Here is a 20433-nt window from a genome sequence, read left to right as displayed (position 1 = left end):
AAGGCATTAAAATTTATTTTTTTGTTTTGATTTTTTATTGTAGAGGACACCAGAAAATTGGAGGACTGTATTATGATTTTTCTAAATGCTTTTTAAAGGTGAAGCGTCCGTATTCTACAAGGCTGTGTGTTATTCAAAGGGTTTCACGGTACTCACGGCTTCTCCTTAGCGGGGTGGGGGTTATTTATAGATGCTATTGACATCAGGGTTTAACTGCTATGCCCATTTGGAACTTTGTATGACTCTTTTGTGTTTTCTATTGTCTTTGTTATTCATGTATTGTTTTATTATTTGTGGTTGTAAACAAGATTTTTGCTCCACGGACAGCAATTTACAGCGGTGCTTGTTTTAAAGTGCTTTATAAATACAGTTGAGTTGAGTTGAGTTTGTCTCCAACCAAAACTACAACGTCAAAGCTGTCAAGATGAACTTAATTTTGACATAGTTGTGTTATGTTACATTCATTAGTTCATCAGTTGATCAATAGTTTAGCCAATATATTTGCTCATGTGATCGTCCCAGTTGAGCCCTTTTGGCACTTGTGATATCATTTCCGGTCGACAGCGAGTAAAAGGCCAAATGGTCAACCCCTCACAGGAAAAAAAAAATCATTTGAATCTCGCAGTCAGACATGGGACAGTGAGACATGGTCGGCACATAGAACATAGTGTAAAGAAAATGCTTGACATGACTTCCCCTTCAAGTAGTATTCTTCTATTTATGTTGATGTTCTCTCTAACTTTACGATTCCTTTTATTCAAATGTAGCTTCAAACGGGATAGCCAGCGGCGGCGGCGGCAGAAAACAATGACCAGTCAAGTGGGTCAAGATGAAGATTGACTGACCGCTTGCTAGGTTAGCGTAGCGGCTAACTGCCCGGCCTTTAGCTGATTAATTAGTAACCTTTAAAGTTTACATAACAAGAGGTGATCTCTGTGACAGATTGCCAAACATTTGAGAGAGAAAGACACACATACTCACACACACTTAAGCTCTCTTCACAAACATGGAGAAGGCCATCAGTGACAAAATGTTCCGCTGCAGATGGATGCGCCGCAAGCTTCCCCGTGCCCTCAGGGAGGAGGTATACCACCTCTTGATGATGATGGGGCCCCTGGTAAGGACGTCTGCTTCACTTTGCAATGCATCAGGGGATCACTCATCGGCGTGTCTTCCTAGTTGATGTCTCGAATCCTCAATTATCTGCTTCCGTTCGTGGCGACCATGTTCTGCGGACGCCTGGCCAACGAGGTGATGGCCGGCTACGGATTAGCGTGTGCTGTAAGTAGTCGTTCCCATTTTGTTTTTGAAAACAACAGCGCAAAAAAAAAATCCTTCAAAATGTGTTGTTTATAAATTGTCTGCAGATTGGTATTCCTTTTTTTAAAAGAAACCATTAAAATTGTTCATCATATACGACCAGTCAAAATTCTGGCCTCACTGTCGCAATGTATAACCATGTCCAAACTTTTACCTGCTAGTGACGTTGGGGTTTTTGTTGTTGTTTTTTTTTCATCTGACAGAATGCATTTTCCTTATTCGATTTGTCATTACATGCTTTTCATTGAATGTTTTTTTTTTATTGTACAAAGACAAAATATTTTTTGTTTGGTGGATAGTTTTCAGTGGCTCAGTGGTCGAGTGGTTAGCACTTTGACCTCACAGTCCGATCCAATCACAAGGCATACACAGACAAACAACCATCCGCTCACACTCGCACCTAAGGACAATTTGGAGTGTTAAAGCAGCTTGTCATGCATGTTTTTGAAATGTGGGAGAAAACTGGAGTACCCGGAGAAAACCCATGGAGCCACGGGGAGAACATGCAAACTCCACACAGGGAGGCCGGAGTTGGAATTGAACCCAGACTCTGCACTGTGCGGTCGACGCGCTAACCACTGGCCCACCGGCCACCCGAGTCGTTGTGTTTTCCTTTTTATAAAAAATAACATTTTTGGGTGAATATATTGGAAGTAGAATGTGCAGGCTTTTTTTTTGTTATTAAAAAAAAACAACCAAAAAAAGCCGATTGTGGACGGATTTCATCGGCCGTGTGGTTTTCTCTGAGGGTGCGGGGAAATAATATTTTGTCCTTTATTTTTACTCATTTCTTTTTGAAGCTGATAAAATGCTTTTCATTGGGGCCGCATCCTTTCTGTTGGATGAAATTCTGACGTCAACAATAAGTGTAGACTTCTAACCATCATTAGACTTTGCAGCGTGAATCTTATCTGACTTAATCATCGATTGTTTGTTTGTTTTTCTTTTCTAGACCATCAATGTGACCACTGCAGCAACAGGCCTGGGTTTGGGGATCGCGCTTGACACTTTGGTCGCTCAGGTCTGGGAAAACTCACTTTTACGTTGACGTCCCACACAGCCAACCCTTGAACGCTAAATACCAACATGCGACAGACCTTTGGTGGTAGGAACCTGCTGCGAGTGGGTGTGATGCTGCAGCGAGGCATCATCATCCTGCTGTTGTTCTGTCTGCCCTGCTGTGGTCTGCTCCTTAATGCCCAGAGCCTCCTGCTGCTCATGGGCCAGGACCCCGAGGTCACCCGGTAAAACTCATGTGACGGCATCGGCGACACAATCATCCAAGCGTGTGGGTCCTCACGCTGACCTCTATGATTTCAGAATCGCGCAGTTGTATATCATGGCATACCTCCCAGCAATGCCGGTAAGTTGTTTTCACCGTTGGGTTCTATGATTGTGATGTGGCGGCCCTGGTTTTAAAGCAAATTGCCACTGAAGACTCGGGGAGCAAATGCATGTCCTACCAAATTATTATTCTATACTAATTTGACCCTCCTGTGTTTTTTTTACCGTCTTCTGATGTGTCTAATAAATGTCTCTCTATCAATCTGCCCTTTTAGGCAATGTTTCTATACCACCTGCAAGTGTCCTACCTTCAAAATCAGGTGCACAAACTCATATTATTACTTCCGTCATCATTGTTACTTCACGAAGTCAGATAACATTTTGAGGGCTTTACAATATTACATCACTCATCACACTTTGGAGGGTTGTTCATCCAGGTACAAAATGCAACCCCCCCCCCACCCCCCACCCCACCCAGAGCCCGTTTGACTTATGAAACTTGGTATGCATATCTATCATGCAGTGTACACAGTTCTCTTTAATGTATTCCAACTTGGATCACACGGCATAAAGTGGACATTTGTTGTAATGGTAAGAAATCTGACATGCGGTGCATTTGTGACACGCCTCAATGACGTAATGACAACTTTCGCAGACTTACTAAGCCATGACTTCTACCATTTTGGTTTGATGACACCATTTTAGATTCATTTTTAATCCACTTCCAGTATTCCTTCCAAGATATCAATGTCCAAGGCTGATGCCGAATTTGAAAACCTAACGGTGGTCAATGTAAACTTGCAAGGGCTTTTGAGTTTATTTATTTCTTTATTTGTGTCATTGTGTGTGGGCGGAGAATGGCTGTAAAGTTTCCTTTAGCGACATTTGGTAGACATGTCTATCACAAGTAGACCCCTAAAAAGTGTGAAGAAGCAATGCCTTAAAAAAACACTGTAAGACACAATTATTATTATTATTATTATTATTATTATTATTGGGGAAGTAACAATTTTAAGGCCACTTTTCCCATTTCCACGCGTCCTTAAAAGTGAACTCCTTGTTCATTTGCTTCCAAATTAAACCACAAATTGAACTACATGTACTGTGTTATACAGTATGAATGACACTACATTGTTTTTCATAACTGAGATTTGTTGGCATGATGCCATAAAACACTAAACTGCAAAAACTTAACTTTACAAGGTCAAAGATTTCCTGGCTGGGTTACATATTTCCATGGTCTTTTAGTTGCGAAGCGGTGTTCATGGGGGCTCAAACCGAACTGCACCATTTCCATTGGGGGAGGGGGGCACTAAGCAAAACACTAGAATGCACACTTGGCTGGTATCACAAAAAAGTTTGTTGATGATGATGTAGTACATTAATTTGCTGTTCTGTGGTACCGTTAGTGTAAAATACATACAGCGGTGCCTTGGGATATGAGTTTAATTTGTTCCATGACCATGGTTATAACTCAAAACACTTGTATAAATCAATCTGCCTCATTGAAATGAAGGGGAATAAAAGTTTGGAATATGTTTTTCATGAAGAAAAATAGCACTAATTTATATTATAGTGAAAAACCAATGACAAAATGAAATAGAATGTTGTTAGACAAGTTTTTTTTTCTGCAATTGAACGGACATTCTGCTACTCCTGTTCTGTGCACATTGGTCACCTGGGGGCAGTATAATTCATTCATTCATTATCCATACCACTTATACTGCTATACATGGAGCCGGCGGTAAGAACTCCTCAGAATGCCAAAATAACTTAATTTTTTCTTTTCAGAAGATAAATAATATATTTTTGTTTGTATTGTAATATTCACTGTCTATAGGTGTTGCTTCGCCATTAGTGATCAAACATCAGTTGCTTAAAGATTTAATACACCGCGACACCGATCGTTTTCGTTAACGAGCCTACTGCGTTTTGCTTTGCAATTGTTATCAAGATGAATGGCCTTACGCAAAGCAAAACACTGTGGTTGTTTTCAGTACAAGTGTGATTGTTTTTGTTTTGTGTTTAGTTTGACAGTAAACTTGAACTGGGAGGCAAAAAAAAGCTTGAAGTCACTTTTGTGAAGAATTGTTCATTATCTGCCAAACCCCTGCTTGTTGTGAAGTTGAGTTCACTTCTCCCCACACAGCATTCGTATCTATATTTTTTTTGCTGGCTAGTCAAAGCAAAATATCGGCCAAACAGCGTTGCTAAAAACTTGGGGTTGCTGGTATCTCAAGGCACCTGTGTATTAGAAACCATCCATCCGTTCTCATTGTACTGTGCTGTCGTCATTTCAGGGCATAATACTACCACAGATGTACACCGCCGCCTTGGCGAATGTGGCAAACTTGCTGACGAATTACATCTTCATTAGCGTGCTCGATCTTGGAGTTTAGTAAGTCCAACGCACGCACACACGAACGCGCGCGCGCACACACACACACGTATAAATTGTATGTGTTGTGGTAGGAGATATTTCAGATTTTTTCTTTCAGTGGCTCTGCAGCAGCATGCACCCTGTCAGAAATATACGTCTGTTCCTTCCTGTTTGCTTACATCTGGTGGAAGAAGCTGCATAAAACGACATGGGGAGGTGACGTAATCCTCTACATACACAAGTCAAGAAATCTTCATTTACAATTATAATGCCAATTGTAATCTTACTTCAGAGAACACATGCGATTGCCATAGACAACGCTGTACGTACAAAACGTGGCATATGATGGCAATGTCCGGTTTCGGCACCATACCTAATGTTATCTGGCATTTGGCTCGAGAAGTGCGTGTCTCGCTCCCCCTGCAGGCTTTTCTCTGGACTCGCTGCAGGAATGGGGCTCCTTCATGGAACTGGCTATCCCCAGCACATTCATGATGTGTTTTGAATGGTGGATTTATGAATTTGGGGGCTTTTTTGCAGGTAAAAATGTTTAAAGCATTTGGATTAATTTTTATATTATACTTTGAAATGTGTTCGATGCTTTTCCATGTTTTTTTTTCATTGTATGCTGTTCAATTAATTTTATTTTATGCTCTCCAATTTCTTTTGTGACGGCTGTCCATTTGATTGGTATTTACTGCTCCAATATTCATTTTAAAACGTCCAATTTTTATTTTAAATATTGATTGGGTTTTTTTGTATCGTGCGTGGCAGGGATGCTGGGTAATGTTGAGCTCGCCGTCCAACATGCCTTGATGACAGTGGCAAACTTAAACTACATGGTAAAGTGAGGATGTGTGATGCAGGTTTTATCTTATCATACAGCCACCGAGTATACATTTCATCCAAAATGGCAGGTGCCGCTTGGCATCCAGGCTGCGACCTGCGCTCGAGTGGGCAATGCGCTCGGCTGCGGGGACACGGCAGGAGCGATCCTCACCTGCAAGGTGGCGCTGTTTCTTTCAGGTCAGGCTGTTTGTTGCGGTTGCCGTACGCAGTTCGGGGTCCCGCGACGTGTGACTCTTGTTTGTTTGCAGGCACATTTGCCATTGCTCAAGCCATCTTGCTGGGAGCGACTAAATCTGTCGTGGGCCTCCTCTTCACCTCCGATGTGTGAGTATCTTGGCGGCACTACCTTCTGGACTGGTCGGCAGTCAGTCTCAGGGCACTTATAGAGGCGGGCGACCATTCGCATTCACGATCACACCGTCAATGAGCGGGAACGCGCACACAAGTCAGGCGAGTGTAACACTTCAGCAACAGTGACTATTTTAACGTGGGTTGATTTATGTTCCTTTTGTGTGTGGGTCGTGCTAAATCTCTAGAGCAGTGGTTCTTAACCTTTTTTTAGAGTTACCGAACCCAACCAGTAAATATGCATATTCCCCCAACCCTTCATGAGTCGTTTTTGTTTAATATATAAAAAATGCATTTATTAAAAACAGAAAACAAATAAATGAAATTTCAAGAGATAAGTATACTTTTTTTCTTAATTGTAAGACGTACTATCACGATAGTCACACTTTGACTACGAAGCGAACTTCCCACAGCACTGATTGGACAAGCCATGTCATGTGATCATCTACAGCCAGCGATGGCCAAGTGAGCGTGTCACAACTAATTAACATGTTGAGTCGCTCGTGTCTTACGCTCCATGGCCGAGGCTCCGTCGAACCCGTGGGGTTCGATCGAGCACAGGTTAAGAACCACTGCTCTCGAGTAATCAAAAATATACTGAAATAAAATTTGCCCTGTGTGACCACCTTTCAGGAAGATCATCAATCTTATGTCTCGCTTGATGAGCATTTACTGCGTCCAACAGTTTTTTGATGGCATCGTGGTGGGTACCAAAAACTTCAATCTACCCAGAAATGTGTTTTAAAAACTGCACCATAAATCAAAAGGCTTTTCTGCTTGCCTTGCTTCAAGGGCATATCCGCAGGCATCTTTATGGGAACCGGTAAGCAAAAGATAGCCGCGGTGGCTAACTTCATCGGCCACTACTGCATTGGACTCTCCATCAGCGTTGTGCTGATGTTTGTCTACAAACTCAACATTTTAGGTGTTTACCCGATAACTTCCTTGAACACAGACAACATGGGGGTCATTATCTTTCAGTGTTTTGGTTGTTTTTATTCCGCAGGTTTCTGGGTGGGGCTCCTCATTTCTGTGGTTCTTCAATCCGCCTTCTACATCGTGGTCATATTCAAACTCAACTGGAAAGGCATCACAGACGAGGTGCAAGTGTGGGCCGTCGATGAGGTTTGAAAAATCAAGTCTTTCAAATAAGTATTCGTTGTGTGGTTGTTGGTTTGCAGGCGCTAAAACGAGCCCAGGCGAAGACAAAAGTGCCACTACTGAACGCAAGTGCTGCAGCTAATCTCCAAAACGTAGAACAGACACAATTGCAGCACAATGTACAGGTAAGTGAAACAAACGCCTTTTTTCTTCTCAAATACAGTCAAACCGTGGTTTTCGAACGTCTCTGTTCTCGACCAAACCCGTTTTCGACCAAAAATTTCGAGTTTTTTATTCCTCGAATTACGACCAAAAATCGGTTCTCGACCAAACTGAGCGCACTTGAATGCGCCACTTGACTCCTCCCGCTTCCCTTACACAAGTGACGCTTCCTCGTGTAGCGTTCTATTGTGAGAAGACGTCTTCAATAAAGATTTTTTTTTTTAAAGAGCGTGGTTTCGTTTTTCGAACAGCCTTCTGGAATGGATTCGGGTCAAAAACCGAGGTATGACTGTACAACATGGCAACTCACTTTCTGACTGACCAGCAGTGTTGGGAATAACCGCATTTAAATATGAGGTCATTCCTTTTTGGGTGTAAAGTGTCATTGCTGTATCAGTATTTGTATAGCTACATGACTTTTACAGTTAAAGGTTGTCATTATCATTGTTAATCACAGAATAAGAAGTAAGAAACAATGCTGAGATGTCATTATTTGTTGTGCGCTCTCAGTCATTCATTCATTCATTCATTCATCTTCCGTACCGCTTGATCAGTCATGGTTTCATAAAATGGAATGCATTAACTTTTTAACACACACACCAGTGTGTCCCAAACACTTTTCAGATTCATAGAAGAATAAATGCAAGAAGACTGTCCGGAAACTCGCTCAATACAGTCATGGTCGAAGCGGCAATAAACCTTAAGTAAATGGCAGTGTTCAAAATTGTGGTCTGAACTGACTGACCGATTTAGTGAATGAAGAACTGCATGAGGAGCGAGTTAACAAACTAATGAACTTAGCAACTGACCAACTAACAGATAAGGGAATGAGGATGTTTACCTAATCAAGTACATTGTGCCTGTATTCTGATAAAAATAATCAAGTCAATAGAGGACTTCATGCACGTGAGCAGCCAATGTCCCAACGTTGGCTCGGAGAGTCTGCCCGATGACAAGGAGGAAGCCGGGCATCTCTCTGTTTCCCAGCTGATTCTCCGCCGAGGCATCACCATGGTTACGGCACTGGGCCTCCTGGCAGTGGGCACCTGTGTGCACGTCCTAGTTCCGCTACCCGAGGGCACGCCGCTGCTCCACGCTAACCTCACGAGCATCAATGCCACTCACAGTCCCCTGCAAACGGTTTCAATGCTGGACTGGTGAAGACGAGACAAAATTTCAGCGACCCACAACCTTTCTTGTCAAGATAAGACTCTTAATATTGATCACTTTTAGTCTAAGCACAGCGTTTCGTGTAGTTACAAGGTCACGTTAAGTGCAATTTTGCTTGTGTGATTTTTGTTTCATTCCTTTTTTTGTTAAGTATGCTTGTATTAAGCAAAAAGAAGGAATGATTCTCTATGAAAGAAATTATTTTTAAAAAATAAGCTTTTTTTTTTTCAATTGTGAAAAAAATATGTGAGCATAACAGTGACAATATCTCCCACCACTTCATGTCAGTGCTGTGACCCTCACCCTCCATAAACAAGGAAACGAAATACAAGAGAAAAAAAGTGTTTGGGAAATGATATGATATACAGCCAAACATGCCAAAAGTTGAAAAAAAATCACAGGAATTCACAAAATAATTAGGTGATTCTTTTCATTCTCATTCATGATTTTCTTTCAACAAATCGTATTCCTTCTTATGAAATGTTACATTTTCTTTTGCATATATTAATAATTGACGCCCACCCACCCTCTCCAGGACTCTGACAGCACTGCACCCTTTCAGCAGCTGAAGTGTAAGGCTACAACTGATTTTTTTTAATAATCGATTCATCGGTTGATGATTATGTCAATGAATCAAATAATTAGAAAATAAAAAAAGAAAAAAGAACTTCCTTTATTTAAATAAAACAATACATTATTTCAAATAGTGCAGGAATGAATTACGATACAGTCACTGATTCAGTGCAGAACATATCAGAAAATGGGCAAAAATGTTGATAATTATTTCTCAGACGTAAGAGCAAATGTTTTATTTTTGATTAACCCATTCATGGACAGCTACAGTGGACAGCTTATCAGGTTCTCGTTATTTGTGCATGAAAGGGTTAACGCAAAGAATCGGTCTGCTATTATGGATCATAACATAATTTGGACAATATTTACTGCTGAGAAGCTAAAATTTCGAGCAGGTGTACAATTTTAGATTTTAAAAAAAGATCTAAACAATTCATTCATCGTTGATTCATCGTTGCGCCTCTAAAGCAGTGTGAAGGAGAGATTCTTCTGCTCCTTCTTGCCTGCAGCCATCAGAATATACAGCCTGAATATACGATAATTGGATGGATTGGACTGGTTCATTCATACGTGGATGAAAATTAGGTTTCTATTTTATGCAGTTTTTGTGTCTTGCATGCATTTTTTTCATTTTCCTGTATACACCATTGCTGATGAAACAATGAAAATGACCCTACTGAATAAAAGTTATTTCATCAAATGACATAGTTGAAGCTCATGCAGTGAGAATTAGTGGAAATAAGATTTAGGATCGGGGTGCGCCTAAAAAGCTAATCCTCAGATTCATAGAAGAATAAATGCAAGAAGACTGCTCACCCTAAATTCACTACCATATAAAATACACTGTATTCTAAATATTGTTTTTTTTTTTAAATGAATAGGTTCCTCACTGAACAGTGTTTTAGTAAATATAATAAATGTAAGAAGGCTCATGCAAAGAGTGCTTCAGATGAACTCTTGTGAGCTATTGTTTTGATTGCAGCGTGCACCCTTTTTTTTTTCAACAATCTCAGTTGTTTCAGCTGCACTTGGCTGGGCTCCAAAGGAAGCCAGCAAGCGCTCCATCCTCTCCGACGCCCTGGAAGTAGCTTTTGAAGTGACAAACAAGAGACTGGAGAAGTATAAAGAGAATTGTAGCTGCGCTGGAGTGTGTGGTGTGGTGTAGTAGAAGACATGGCGGCGGGATCGAGCATCAAGAGGTTCTTCTGCTGGTGGAGCTGTCTCAAGATTCCCCTGAGCCACAGAGAAGAAATGTCCCACATCTTGAGGATGGCTGGACCTCTGGTAAGGAGGCACTCTTGTTTTTTTGCATTGCGTTGACAAGAGTTATTTGTAGGATAACAATTGTTGTTGCGCTTGAAGTTTGCAATTTATTATTTCTTATCTATTCGGCAGTGCTATGTCCACATTCCGCCGGGGCCCATAACACCAGAGAAAACCAAGGTCCAAAAAAAACATTGTGAGGCTCCAAACCTCGAAGAATTAAAAAGCTTTGGAAAAATTGTCAACATTTACTCTTACATTTTAAGGGTTAAAAATATGATACATACTGTAATATATTAGAATATCAAATATAATACATTTATAAACAAAGTACAAACACAATTGATATATTGAATAAATCATGACACGAACAAAGCAAGAAAACTATTTAGGTTTAAAAAAAGATGATGCAAAAAACAGATTTAAAATGTGTTAACGGGGAATAATTGTATGTATAAAACACACACAGTACATTCATTCATTCATCTTCCGTACCACTTGATCCTCACTAGGGTCGCGGGGGGTGCTGGAGCCCATCCCACCTGTCTCCGGGCAGTAGGCGGGGGACACCCTGAATCGGTTGCCAGCCAATCGCAGGGCACACAGAGACGAACAACCATCCACGCTCACACTCACACCTAGGGACAATTTAGAGTGTTTAATCAGCCTGCCATGCATATTTTTGGAATGTGGGAGGAAACCGGAGCACCCGGAGAAAACCCACGCAGGCCCGGCGAGAACATGCAAACTCCACACAGGGAGGCCGGAGCTGGAATCGAACCCGGTACCTCTGCACTGTAAAGCCGACGTGCTAACCACTGGACTACCGGGCCGCCCACACACAGTACAGTATTTGAATAATATGATGCACATTAAATATAATAAAAATACAAAGCAAACAGTGGACACACATTTATACCCAATTAAATACATACGTCAACAAAATGCTTCAATTCTGTCCAATTCTAACAATTTTAAAGTGATTTATCTAAAAATAACACCAGAGACTTTTACAGTAGAAATAAATTATGAACTGGGATAGAGCCTTGAGGCACACCTAAAATTTTAAATAAACTGCAAATAATGTACACACAAACGAACATTTTTAGGTATTGTACAAAACATGTGACAATAGGATAATTAGAAAAATGGCTGTACAATAACGAGAAGTCCATTACTGAATGAAAATTCAATGTAACCCCCCCAAAAAATATTATATATACTGTATGTGTATATATATATATATATATATATATATAAATACATAGATAAGGAACGTCAAAAAGAAAAAAAATTAAGCACATGTAGGGTACTGTCAACTTCTTTTACAACACACTATCTTAGTTGGAGATATGAGGTCATGATCTTTTTGGACTGTGTCGAACATTTTGTGCTCTGCTCCCATTGATTGTCTTTAGTTGCTGTCTCGGGTGCTCAATTATCTGCTTCCCTTTGTGGTCACCATGTTCTGCGGACGTTTGGGCAACGAGGTGATGGCTGGATATGGATTAGCGTCTGCTGTAAGTGCTTGTCTCTTCATTGTCAGATCGAATTTGGTGGCACTACCCTTGGGAATGCTCTTTGTAATTTGTCGAGTAATTACACTGAAACACTCTATAAATGTGCAAGTATTATACCAAACCACCAGTACAGTTTTAATCTCATGCACCCTCTCGAGGGCACTTTTACAATTCTTAAACTTCTATTTTCTCTTTTTCAAACTTTTTTCAGCTCGCACCACCTTCACTTTCAAACCCTTTCATGGTGCGGCAAAAATAAATAAATGTTGATGTTGTACCATTCTGTGATTACACTTCTCATCTTGCTCATCCCTCTGGAGGACTCTTGCGCACCTTGGGGGATCTAACATTCATTTGGACATGTTTGCATTTTATTTCAGACCATCAACATCACCACAGCGGCAACGGGGTACGGACTTGCTCTCGCTTGTGATACGTTGGTCTCTCAGGTTTGAAAAGCCCTCCTGCGTTATCATATCCCGAAATAATGTAGTTATCTAGAGTATTTTTCATATTATCCAAATATACACAAAATGGTGTCCATGGCAGACTTTTGGTGGTAAGAATCTGCTACGCGTAGGCGTGATCCTGCAGAGAGGCGTCCTCATTCTCCTGTTGTTCTGTCTGCCCTGTTGGGCTTTGCTCCTCAACGCCCAGAGTCTCCTACTACTCATGGGCCAAGGCCCTGAGGTCACCCGGTAACAAACCAACAGAATAACAACCCACCCACCATACACCTGCTACAGTAATTCAATGTATTTATTGTATGTCTGTTTATTTTAAGGCGTCAAATATCATTTTCATTTCAGAATAGCGAATCTGTACATCATAGCCTACTTGCCGGCCGTGCCAGTGAGTTGCACATTAACTGTGCAAAATGAGCATGTTGTCTTTATGATGGTGTCATGTTGTACTTTGGACTTTTAGGCAATGTTTCTCCACAACCTTCAAGCATCTTACTTGCAGAACCAGGTGAGCTTAACGGGTGATGCCTGTACCTTTATTGAGGGCTTTACCATGGCCTGGAATGGATTCATTCTTGAGACTCTGCTTTTTACACATAGATTTAGTTTTAACTAGGAGGCCAATCACCTGCCTAGGTTATGAAGTCACACAGAGATACAGTTAGCTTCTTCTGAGGGAAAAAGTCTAATGTTTTCAAGAGCAAAAGTAGAATTATTCAAAATACATTTATGTTTATGAGTTGCACATTTTTAAGAAAGAAAATTATTTTTCAGAGAATTAACAATTTTCTCATTAAAATGATTTTCATGAATTTTTTTTAGCATCCATAATAATTTAAAAAAATCTAAGGGGAGGGGGGTTCAAATCTTGTTCTAGTAGTAGTCTTTAAAAATAAGGTGTGTGTGTGTGCGTGCGTGTGTGTGTGCGCGCGTGTGTGTGTGCGCGCACGTGTGTGTGTGTGTGTGTTTTAGGGTATAATCCTTCCACAGATGTACACTGCAGCCATGGCAAATGTTGCCAACCTGATGATGAACTATGTGTTCTTACACTGGCTCGATCTAGGAGTCACGTGAGTCCATCTTAGTTGAAGTCAAGCCATAATATCGCACACACTATAGCAGTGGTTCTTAACCTGGGTTCGATTGAAATGGAGGTGAAGACACACCCGACTCAATATGTCAATTAGTTATGACACGCCCGCTTGGCCATCACTGGTTGCAGGTGATCACATTCCAATCAGTGCTGTGGGAAATGTACTTCATTTAGCGCACAAAACTTTTTTTGTTTTTTTGTTTGTTTTTAATAAATGTGTTTTTTATGTCTTGAATTTGTAAAAAATCATATCTTTATTTTTCACTAATTAGCTAATGAAGGGTTCCGTGAATGCGCATTAGAATTGGTTGGATTTCAGTACCTCCAACAATGTTAAGAACCACCGCACTATAGTGTACGTGTGCGTGTCTTGTTTGTCTGTCTGGGTGCGTACGCCCCCTAGTGGATCCGCAGCTGCCAACACACTCTCTCAAATGAGCATCTGCGCTCTGTTGTTTGCTTACATTCGCTGGAAGAAGCTGCACGTCTCAACATGGGGAGGTGAGTCTTTGATGACCCGGCGAGCCCGCCTAAACGCGTTGATTTGTTTGCTTGCCCCCATTTGCTGGATTTCGACTTCAGTAAGCCTCGGGCTTCTCCTACAGGTTGGTCAATGGAATCCCTGCAGGAGTGGGGCTCCTACATGAGGCTGGCTGTTCCAAGCATGCTCATGAAATGTTTCGAGTGGTGGCTCTTTGAGTTGGGGGGATTCTTTGCGGGTAATTACTTACCTACCTGAAGTAGCAACTTACCTACATACTGTAGCTAGCTAGTGATATTGCTATTTTTGGGAGCTACATATCTATCTTTGCTACCTACATACCTAACGTACCTACTTTTAAGTAGCTACTAGTCAAATGAACAACCTGCTTACCTACAGTACCTTGTGTGATTGTGCAGTTTTAACATAATAATGTCATTTTACCATTCAGGGATGTTGGGTGAAGATGAGCTGGCCACCCAGCATGCAGTGATGATGGTTTCTGCACTCGCCTACATGGTAAAGTAGTACATTGTATTGTGGTTAACCAACACATTTGTTTTGGATATTTAAGTTCATAACTACTTTGAGGTTTTTTTTGTTTTTTTTTTTTAAGTTGCCTTTTGGGATACAGGCAGCGGCCTGCGCTCGAGTGGGTAATGCCCTCGGTGCTGGAGACACGCGCAGGGCCATCCTCACCTGCAAGGTGGCCCTGAGCCTCGCCGGTAATTTTGAGCTTTCATATTTCTACAAATTGACTTTGAAAAAAAAAATATATTTTCCTCTTAAGTGAAACAATATTGTAATCGCCTGACTTTATCTCAAGAGCAATGTAACTGTAGACTTTAGTTTAAGTTTGAGACTTTTTCCTCACAAAAAGTACCCCCCCCCCTCCCCACCCTCCCATTTACTTTTTTACTTGGAAAACATTTCTTTTTATAACTTTCTCATCACTAAAAATTCTTCCTAAAATAATAAATAAATGCGTTTTACACAGAAGATGCGTTTTTTTTCTTGGAAACCTTTTCACCTCTTTTCATTTTTGGGGAAAAATACTATTCTGTACTTGCAAAATGTTTCAGCACCAAAAACATTTTTATTCTACCAAACAACCCCTTTTCCCAATATAACTAGAAGCCCTTTTCACTTTCCAAAAAAAGATAAATCATAAAAATGCACTTTTTGTAAGGTTGCTACTTTGTTTCTGGAACCCCTAAGCCCTCATTTGTCCCCTATTAAATATAAATATATACATTGTTAAAAATATACATGGTTGTCCTTTTTATTCTCATGAGGCTACAAGTTTTTCTATCATAAAATGAATTTATTTTTGGAAGGCATTTTAAAAAAAAATACTGTCGTGCGTAAGTCTTCCTTGAAAAAACTACACTCATAAAAAATCTAACTTTCACAATTTCACTCTGAAAAAAATGACGCTTTTTTTGTCACAATGTATACAATGTTTTTGTTTCCGCCAATATTCTTTCATAGATCAGAGTGCGTGTTTGTGTTGTTTTCAGGTGCATTTACAGTTGTTGAAGGTACCGTGCTTGGCTTCACTAAATCAGTGATTGGCTTCCTCTTCACCTCCGATCAGTGAGTTGTCACGGTTCTGTTTCAGTCTGGCCAGCAGGTGGCATGAGCGGACTTCTGTCTTAACTGTCCGTCTTAACTTAATTAGATTTATCGTCATTTGCACTGATGTCTTGTACAGTCAATCGGGGTCAGGAGCAGTCACTCTTCAGAATGAGAAAAAAAGCAACTTAAACATGGCGATCCAAGAGTTTTGTTGATGAATCTTTTGTGTACGGTTTTACAAAAAAAAATCTGTACATATCATTGCAGGAAGATCGTCAATCTGGTGTCGGTTGTAATGAACGCTTACGTCTTCGTTCAGTTCTTTGATGGCCTCGTGGTGAGTCTTGCACGCATGCGTTCATTTATCAGATCCATAAAAATTAGTAAATGCCTGTTTTATTTTTTTTTTCCATTCCGCTAGTGTGTGTGCACAGGCATCTTTCTGGGGACAGGAAAGCAGAAGATTCCAGCAGTGGCTAACTTCATCGGCTATTACGGGGTCGGACTAACGCTCAGTGTGACGCTCATGTTTGTGGTAAAGCTCAGGATTTTAGGTGGGTAACATTCTGACATGTCTTCTTGTAGTTACTTCTTGCTCTTTTTTTAATCTTACGAATTCCCAACCAGGTATGAACAATAGTTTGGTTGCTCTACCGTGACTCATCTCCAGGTTCCACAAACGGGTCCCAGGAGGCATTTCTGTTTCTTTTTATTTGCAATATTGTTGCTTTCTTATTTGTCCCTGAGGCATCATTGAACTTGTCGCTCAGCTTTCACGATACAAAATCCATCACACTTTCCAGGTTTGCAGTCCCGCTATTTCACAGATTTTTACTTATTTATGCGGTGCGTTTAACTGTATTTTGGTCAAACTCTTATTTATATTGAGTGTAATTCCAATGGATGTTCGTCTATATGTGTCCTGCAATTGGTTGGCAACCAGTCCAGGGTGTCCCCCACCTACTGCCCGAAGACAGCTTGGATGGACTCAAAAAAATTGTTTATTTGCTATAGACACCAAGAGGCAGTGGTACTCTCGCTCTCTCTCTCTCTCTCTACATGCATATTTATATAAAATGTGTATATAATGGGGGTATTTTAAAAATGTAATTATGATTGGATAGTTTTGTGTTTCAATATATTTCATTTATTTTTTAAATGTATTATTTTAAAGGGTTGTTCAAATACATTTTAAAATAAAAATTAAGTGCCTTACGTACTATAAAAACATGCCTAAGGAGAAAACCATGAGGGAAAAGTGGTTAGGATTGAACGACTGACTGTCCGTGTTTTATGTTATGTGTTGTTTATTATTTTACTTTAACTGTTCTGTTTAGCGCTTTGTTGCAGCTGTTGTGGAAGCGCGATATAAATCGGGATGTATTGTATTTCAATAAGATAAATCAGGGACATTTTTTTGCCGGGGTGTTATGTAGATATAAGGGAAATTACTATACACAGAGATTACCTAAGAGACTGACTAAAATACTGACCGATGTAATTTTTTGTTCAAAGGTTTCTGGCTGGGGATTATGATTTGCCTAATCTTGCAGTCCGTCATTTACATTATTATCATCTTCAAACTGGACTGGAAGACGATGACGGAGGAGGTGAATGCAAAACGAAATCACTCGCTCACTTCATCATGAAACATCAACCCATGCATCGTACATTTTCAATGTCTGCTCTCAAGGATTCAAACGCAATTCCTTCAGTAATTACATTCTCTACTTTACATTAGTGTCGTTTTGATTTTTAACTTTGTTTTTCCAGGCTATGAAGCGAGGCCAGAAGAGCACCCATTTGGCCTTAATGAGCCCAGCTGTGCAGGAAGAGTGCCCGGCTGACATAAGCGAGGGCAACACTGCCACACAGCAGCAGGCGAACGCTGACCGTCTCTCTCTGGGCCAGCTAGTGCTGAGGCGAGGACTCGCTCTGTTGGCCGCCCTCTCCATTCTGGTGACGGGCACCTGCGTGTACTTCCTTGTACCCCTGCCGGTGGCCCCGTTTCCCAAAAGTAATCTGACTAAAACGGACTCGGGCAATAGCACGTGCTGTTGATCTCATGGTCATGGTCGGGCACCCTTTTCTGTTTTGTTGGCCTGACGATATCATCCAACAAAGGTGGAAAGAAGTCGTCTTTCATTTTACATGTACGTCTTGATTAGCTTTAGTTTGGTGTGTAAGAGTTCAAAAGCATAGATTTCTGGGACAAGGCATGATTTACAGTTGGAGAGGAATCATGCCACACAGGTGACAATGAATCGAAATCCGCTTATCCCCACAAGGGTCACGGGCGTGCCGTAGCCTATCCCATCGGTCTTCCGGCAGGAGGCAGGCTAACCCTGAACTGGTTGCCAGCCAATCGCAGGGCACACATAGACAAACAACCATTCGTATAGGGATAATTTAGAGTACTCCATTAAACATTCTAGGCATGTTTTTGGAACGTGGGAGGATTCGTGTTTAAATCGCAGAACTGAATCCATTAATATATATATATATATATATATATATATATATATATATATATATATATATATATATATAAACTTATGGTTTCAATTTGTGGGATTTAATTTCCAGTTTTTGTGTTTGTTTGTTTTTCTGGCCTTGTCAGGTTCTGTTGGAGTACTATTATGTACCTTGGACAAGTGTTTGTGTTTTTTTTTATTTTTGAGACTTCATTTTGATGGCTTGGTAATTTTGTTTAACTTTTTCCCCAGGCTTGTTTGCCTTTTTATTTATGGTAATAGGTTCCTTTTTTTTTGTTTGCAAACATACTGCACTCCTGCCGTCTCCGGTTTCCATTTGGGTTCTAAATGATAAGATAAGATAAAAAACCCTTTATTTGTCTCACGGAGAAATTACTAATTTATGGCAGCAAACTTTTGAATTATGCAAAATTATAAGAGGCCTGTGGAAATGCACTTCTTGTGAAAAGATTGCATAACAGCACATACTGTAAAAAGCTTCATAAAAAATGTCAGTTGCAAAATTTATATCAACTGCCCGTCAAACTCTGCGGATACAAGTGCATGAATGAGCCTAGCTACTATCTATCCATCTTCAACACCGCTTATCCTAAAAAGGGTCGCAGGGAGTTGCTGGAGCCTATCACAGCTGACTGGGACTAGCGGAAGGCACACTACACCATGAACTGGTCGCCAGTCAGTTGCAGGGCACAGACAGAGACAAACGACCCTTGACACCCACATCTACACCGTCACTGAGTGGGAACCAATCCCATGCGGTGAATGTACCACGACAACGTCAGTGACTGCCTAGCGAGTCCACACTGACACACTGTGTTGATACTGTGCTGATACTGTGTCACTGACCACTGCCACTTGCTGGACCTTCAAAATCCCTGCAGCCAACCCACTTGACAGACTGAACTGACTGATTTGATGATGAAGTGTATACAATGTCATTCACATCCATGCATTCATATTGTATCATACAAGGTTAAAATTGCACAATTGTCTGTGTCTCATGTGTTGTATTATTTTGTCATTTTTTGTTAACTTTTCCTTTGATGGCGGCGTGGACACCCGCAGCGGCTCCTCGTTTAATGTTAAGAGGGAAGAAATTTCGTTGTGTCTATACAATGACAATATAGGCGATTCTTATTCTGATTCAATGTGTTTCAGTAATGTGAAAATCATGTGAATGATGATGCTTGTGGGCTTTGTCTTCACAAAATTTTATTTAGAAAATAAGATGCTACCGTGTTTTAAAGTTCAGTCTGTTGCGTTTCTTGCATGCTATTTCCTCTGCTGTGGAGAACTCACACACAATTGAATAAGACATCCGAGAGGCACTTGGTGAGACAAGGAGCTTTGAAAAAATACCTTGTCGGACAATTTGCGTTTGTCCAGAAGCTACTCCAAATATGCACGTACTGTAGCAACGTCACTCGAGTGAAGCGCGTTTTAGCAATCCATAGTCTGCTGTGAGCGAGAGCACGTACTCACGGCGCCGACGCAACCCACGCCACATAAGCTTTGAACGACGGCAACAGCTAAGCTAGCCTAACCGATGTAAAAACGATCAGCAGGCAAGGTTGTGTAGTGACGTGTCGGTCGCGAAAGAACGAATAAAAATAAACGCATAGGTGTCGAGCTCAGGTCCTGGAGGGCCGCTGTCCTGCATGTTTTCCAAGTCTCCCTGTTGCAACACACCTGATTCAAATGAACAGGTTCAATGTCAGATCTTGCTGATGATCATGGTCGTTTTTTGGGGGTTAAACTGCCATGTATAGTTAGGCGTTTTCACCCCCAAAAAACGCCTTACTATACACGGTTGTATTTTTCGGCTAAAAACGCCTTACTATACATGGTCGTTTTTTTTCGTCTAAAAACGCCTTACTATACATGGTCGTTTTTTTTCCGTCTAAAAACGCCTTACTATACATGGTCGGTTTTTTTCCGGCTAAAAACGCCTTACTATACATGGTCGTTTTTTTGCCTAAAAACGCCTTACTATGCATGGTCGTTTTTTTCGGCTAAAAAAGCCTTACTATACATGGTCTTTTTTTCATCAAAAAATGCCTTACTATACATGGTCGTTTTTTTTCATCAGAAAAACGCCTTACTTTACATGGTCGTTTTTTTCATCTAAAAACGACTTACTATACATGGTCGTATTTTTCGTTTAAAAACGCATGACTATACATGGTCGATTTTGGGGCAAAAAACACTTGCTAAACATGGTCGTTTTTGGGGTAAAAACGCCTTACTATACATGGTCGGGTTTTTTCGGTTAAAAACGCCTTACTATACATG

At 40.7% G+C, this 20433-nt stretch overlaps 2 protein-coding genes across 4 annotated transcripts; both read left to right on the top strand.

The window, feature by feature from the left end:
* The first annotated feature begins 859 nt into the window (after window positions 1–859).
* LOC127608492 (multidrug and toxin extrusion protein 1-like) lies at window positions 860–9671 on the top strand. Its single transcript, XM_052077600.1, has 17 exons — window positions 860–1117; window positions 1180–1281; window positions 2273–2341; window positions 2416–2564; window positions 2641–2683; window positions 2880–2924; window positions 4905–5002; window positions 5103–5200; window positions 5411–5524; window positions 5759–5826; window positions 5902–6010; window positions 6082–6157; window positions 6815–6884; window positions 6974–7106; window positions 7188–7282; window positions 7363–7461; window positions 8390–9671. The coding sequence occupies exons 1-17, from the start codon at window positions 1007–1009 to the stop codon at window positions 8663–8665; spliced, it is 1755 nt and encodes a 584-aa protein (XP_051933560.1). The 5' UTR covers window positions 860–1006; the 3' UTR covers window positions 8666–9671.
* Window positions 9672–10284: 613 nt separating this feature from the next.
* On the top strand, window positions 10285–18138 carry LOC127608493 (multidrug and toxin extrusion protein 1-like). 3 transcript variants are annotated; one of them, XM_052077603.1, is made up of 16 exons: window positions 10285–10531; window positions 12001–12030; window positions 12411–12479; window positions 12580–12728; window positions 12840–12882; window positions 12958–13002; window positions 13467–13564; window positions 13991–14088; window positions 14193–14306; window positions 14520–14587; window positions 14685–14793; window positions 15589–15664; window positions 15914–15983; window positions 16068–16200; window positions 17162–17256; window positions 17420–18138. In XM_052077603.1, the coding sequence occupies exons 1-16, from the start codon at window positions 10421–10423 to the stop codon at window positions 17705–17707; spliced, it is 1596 nt and encodes a 531-aa protein (XP_051933563.1). In that variant the 5' UTR covers window positions 10285–10420; the 3' UTR covers window positions 17708–18138. The 3 variants fall into 3 exon arrangements, with proteins under 3 accessions (XP_051933563.1, XP_051933562.1, XP_051933561.1); XM_052077602.1 differs by having other exon boundaries at window positions 11929–12030; window positions 14703–14793; XM_052077601.1 differs by having other exon boundaries at window positions 10288–10531; window positions 11929–12030.
* Window positions 18139–20433: the final 2295 nt, after the last annotated feature.

The sequence above is a fragment of the Hippocampus zosterae genome, chromosome 10, assembly GCF_025434085.1.
Source record: "Hippocampus zosterae strain Florida chromosome 10, ASM2543408v3, whole genome shotgun sequence".
NCBI lineage: Eukaryota > Metazoa > Chordata > Actinopteri > Syngnathiformes > Syngnathidae > Hippocampus > Hippocampus zosterae.
Note: the sequence above shows the minus strand (reverse complement) of the source record. Positions and strands in the feature narration are given on the sequence as shown.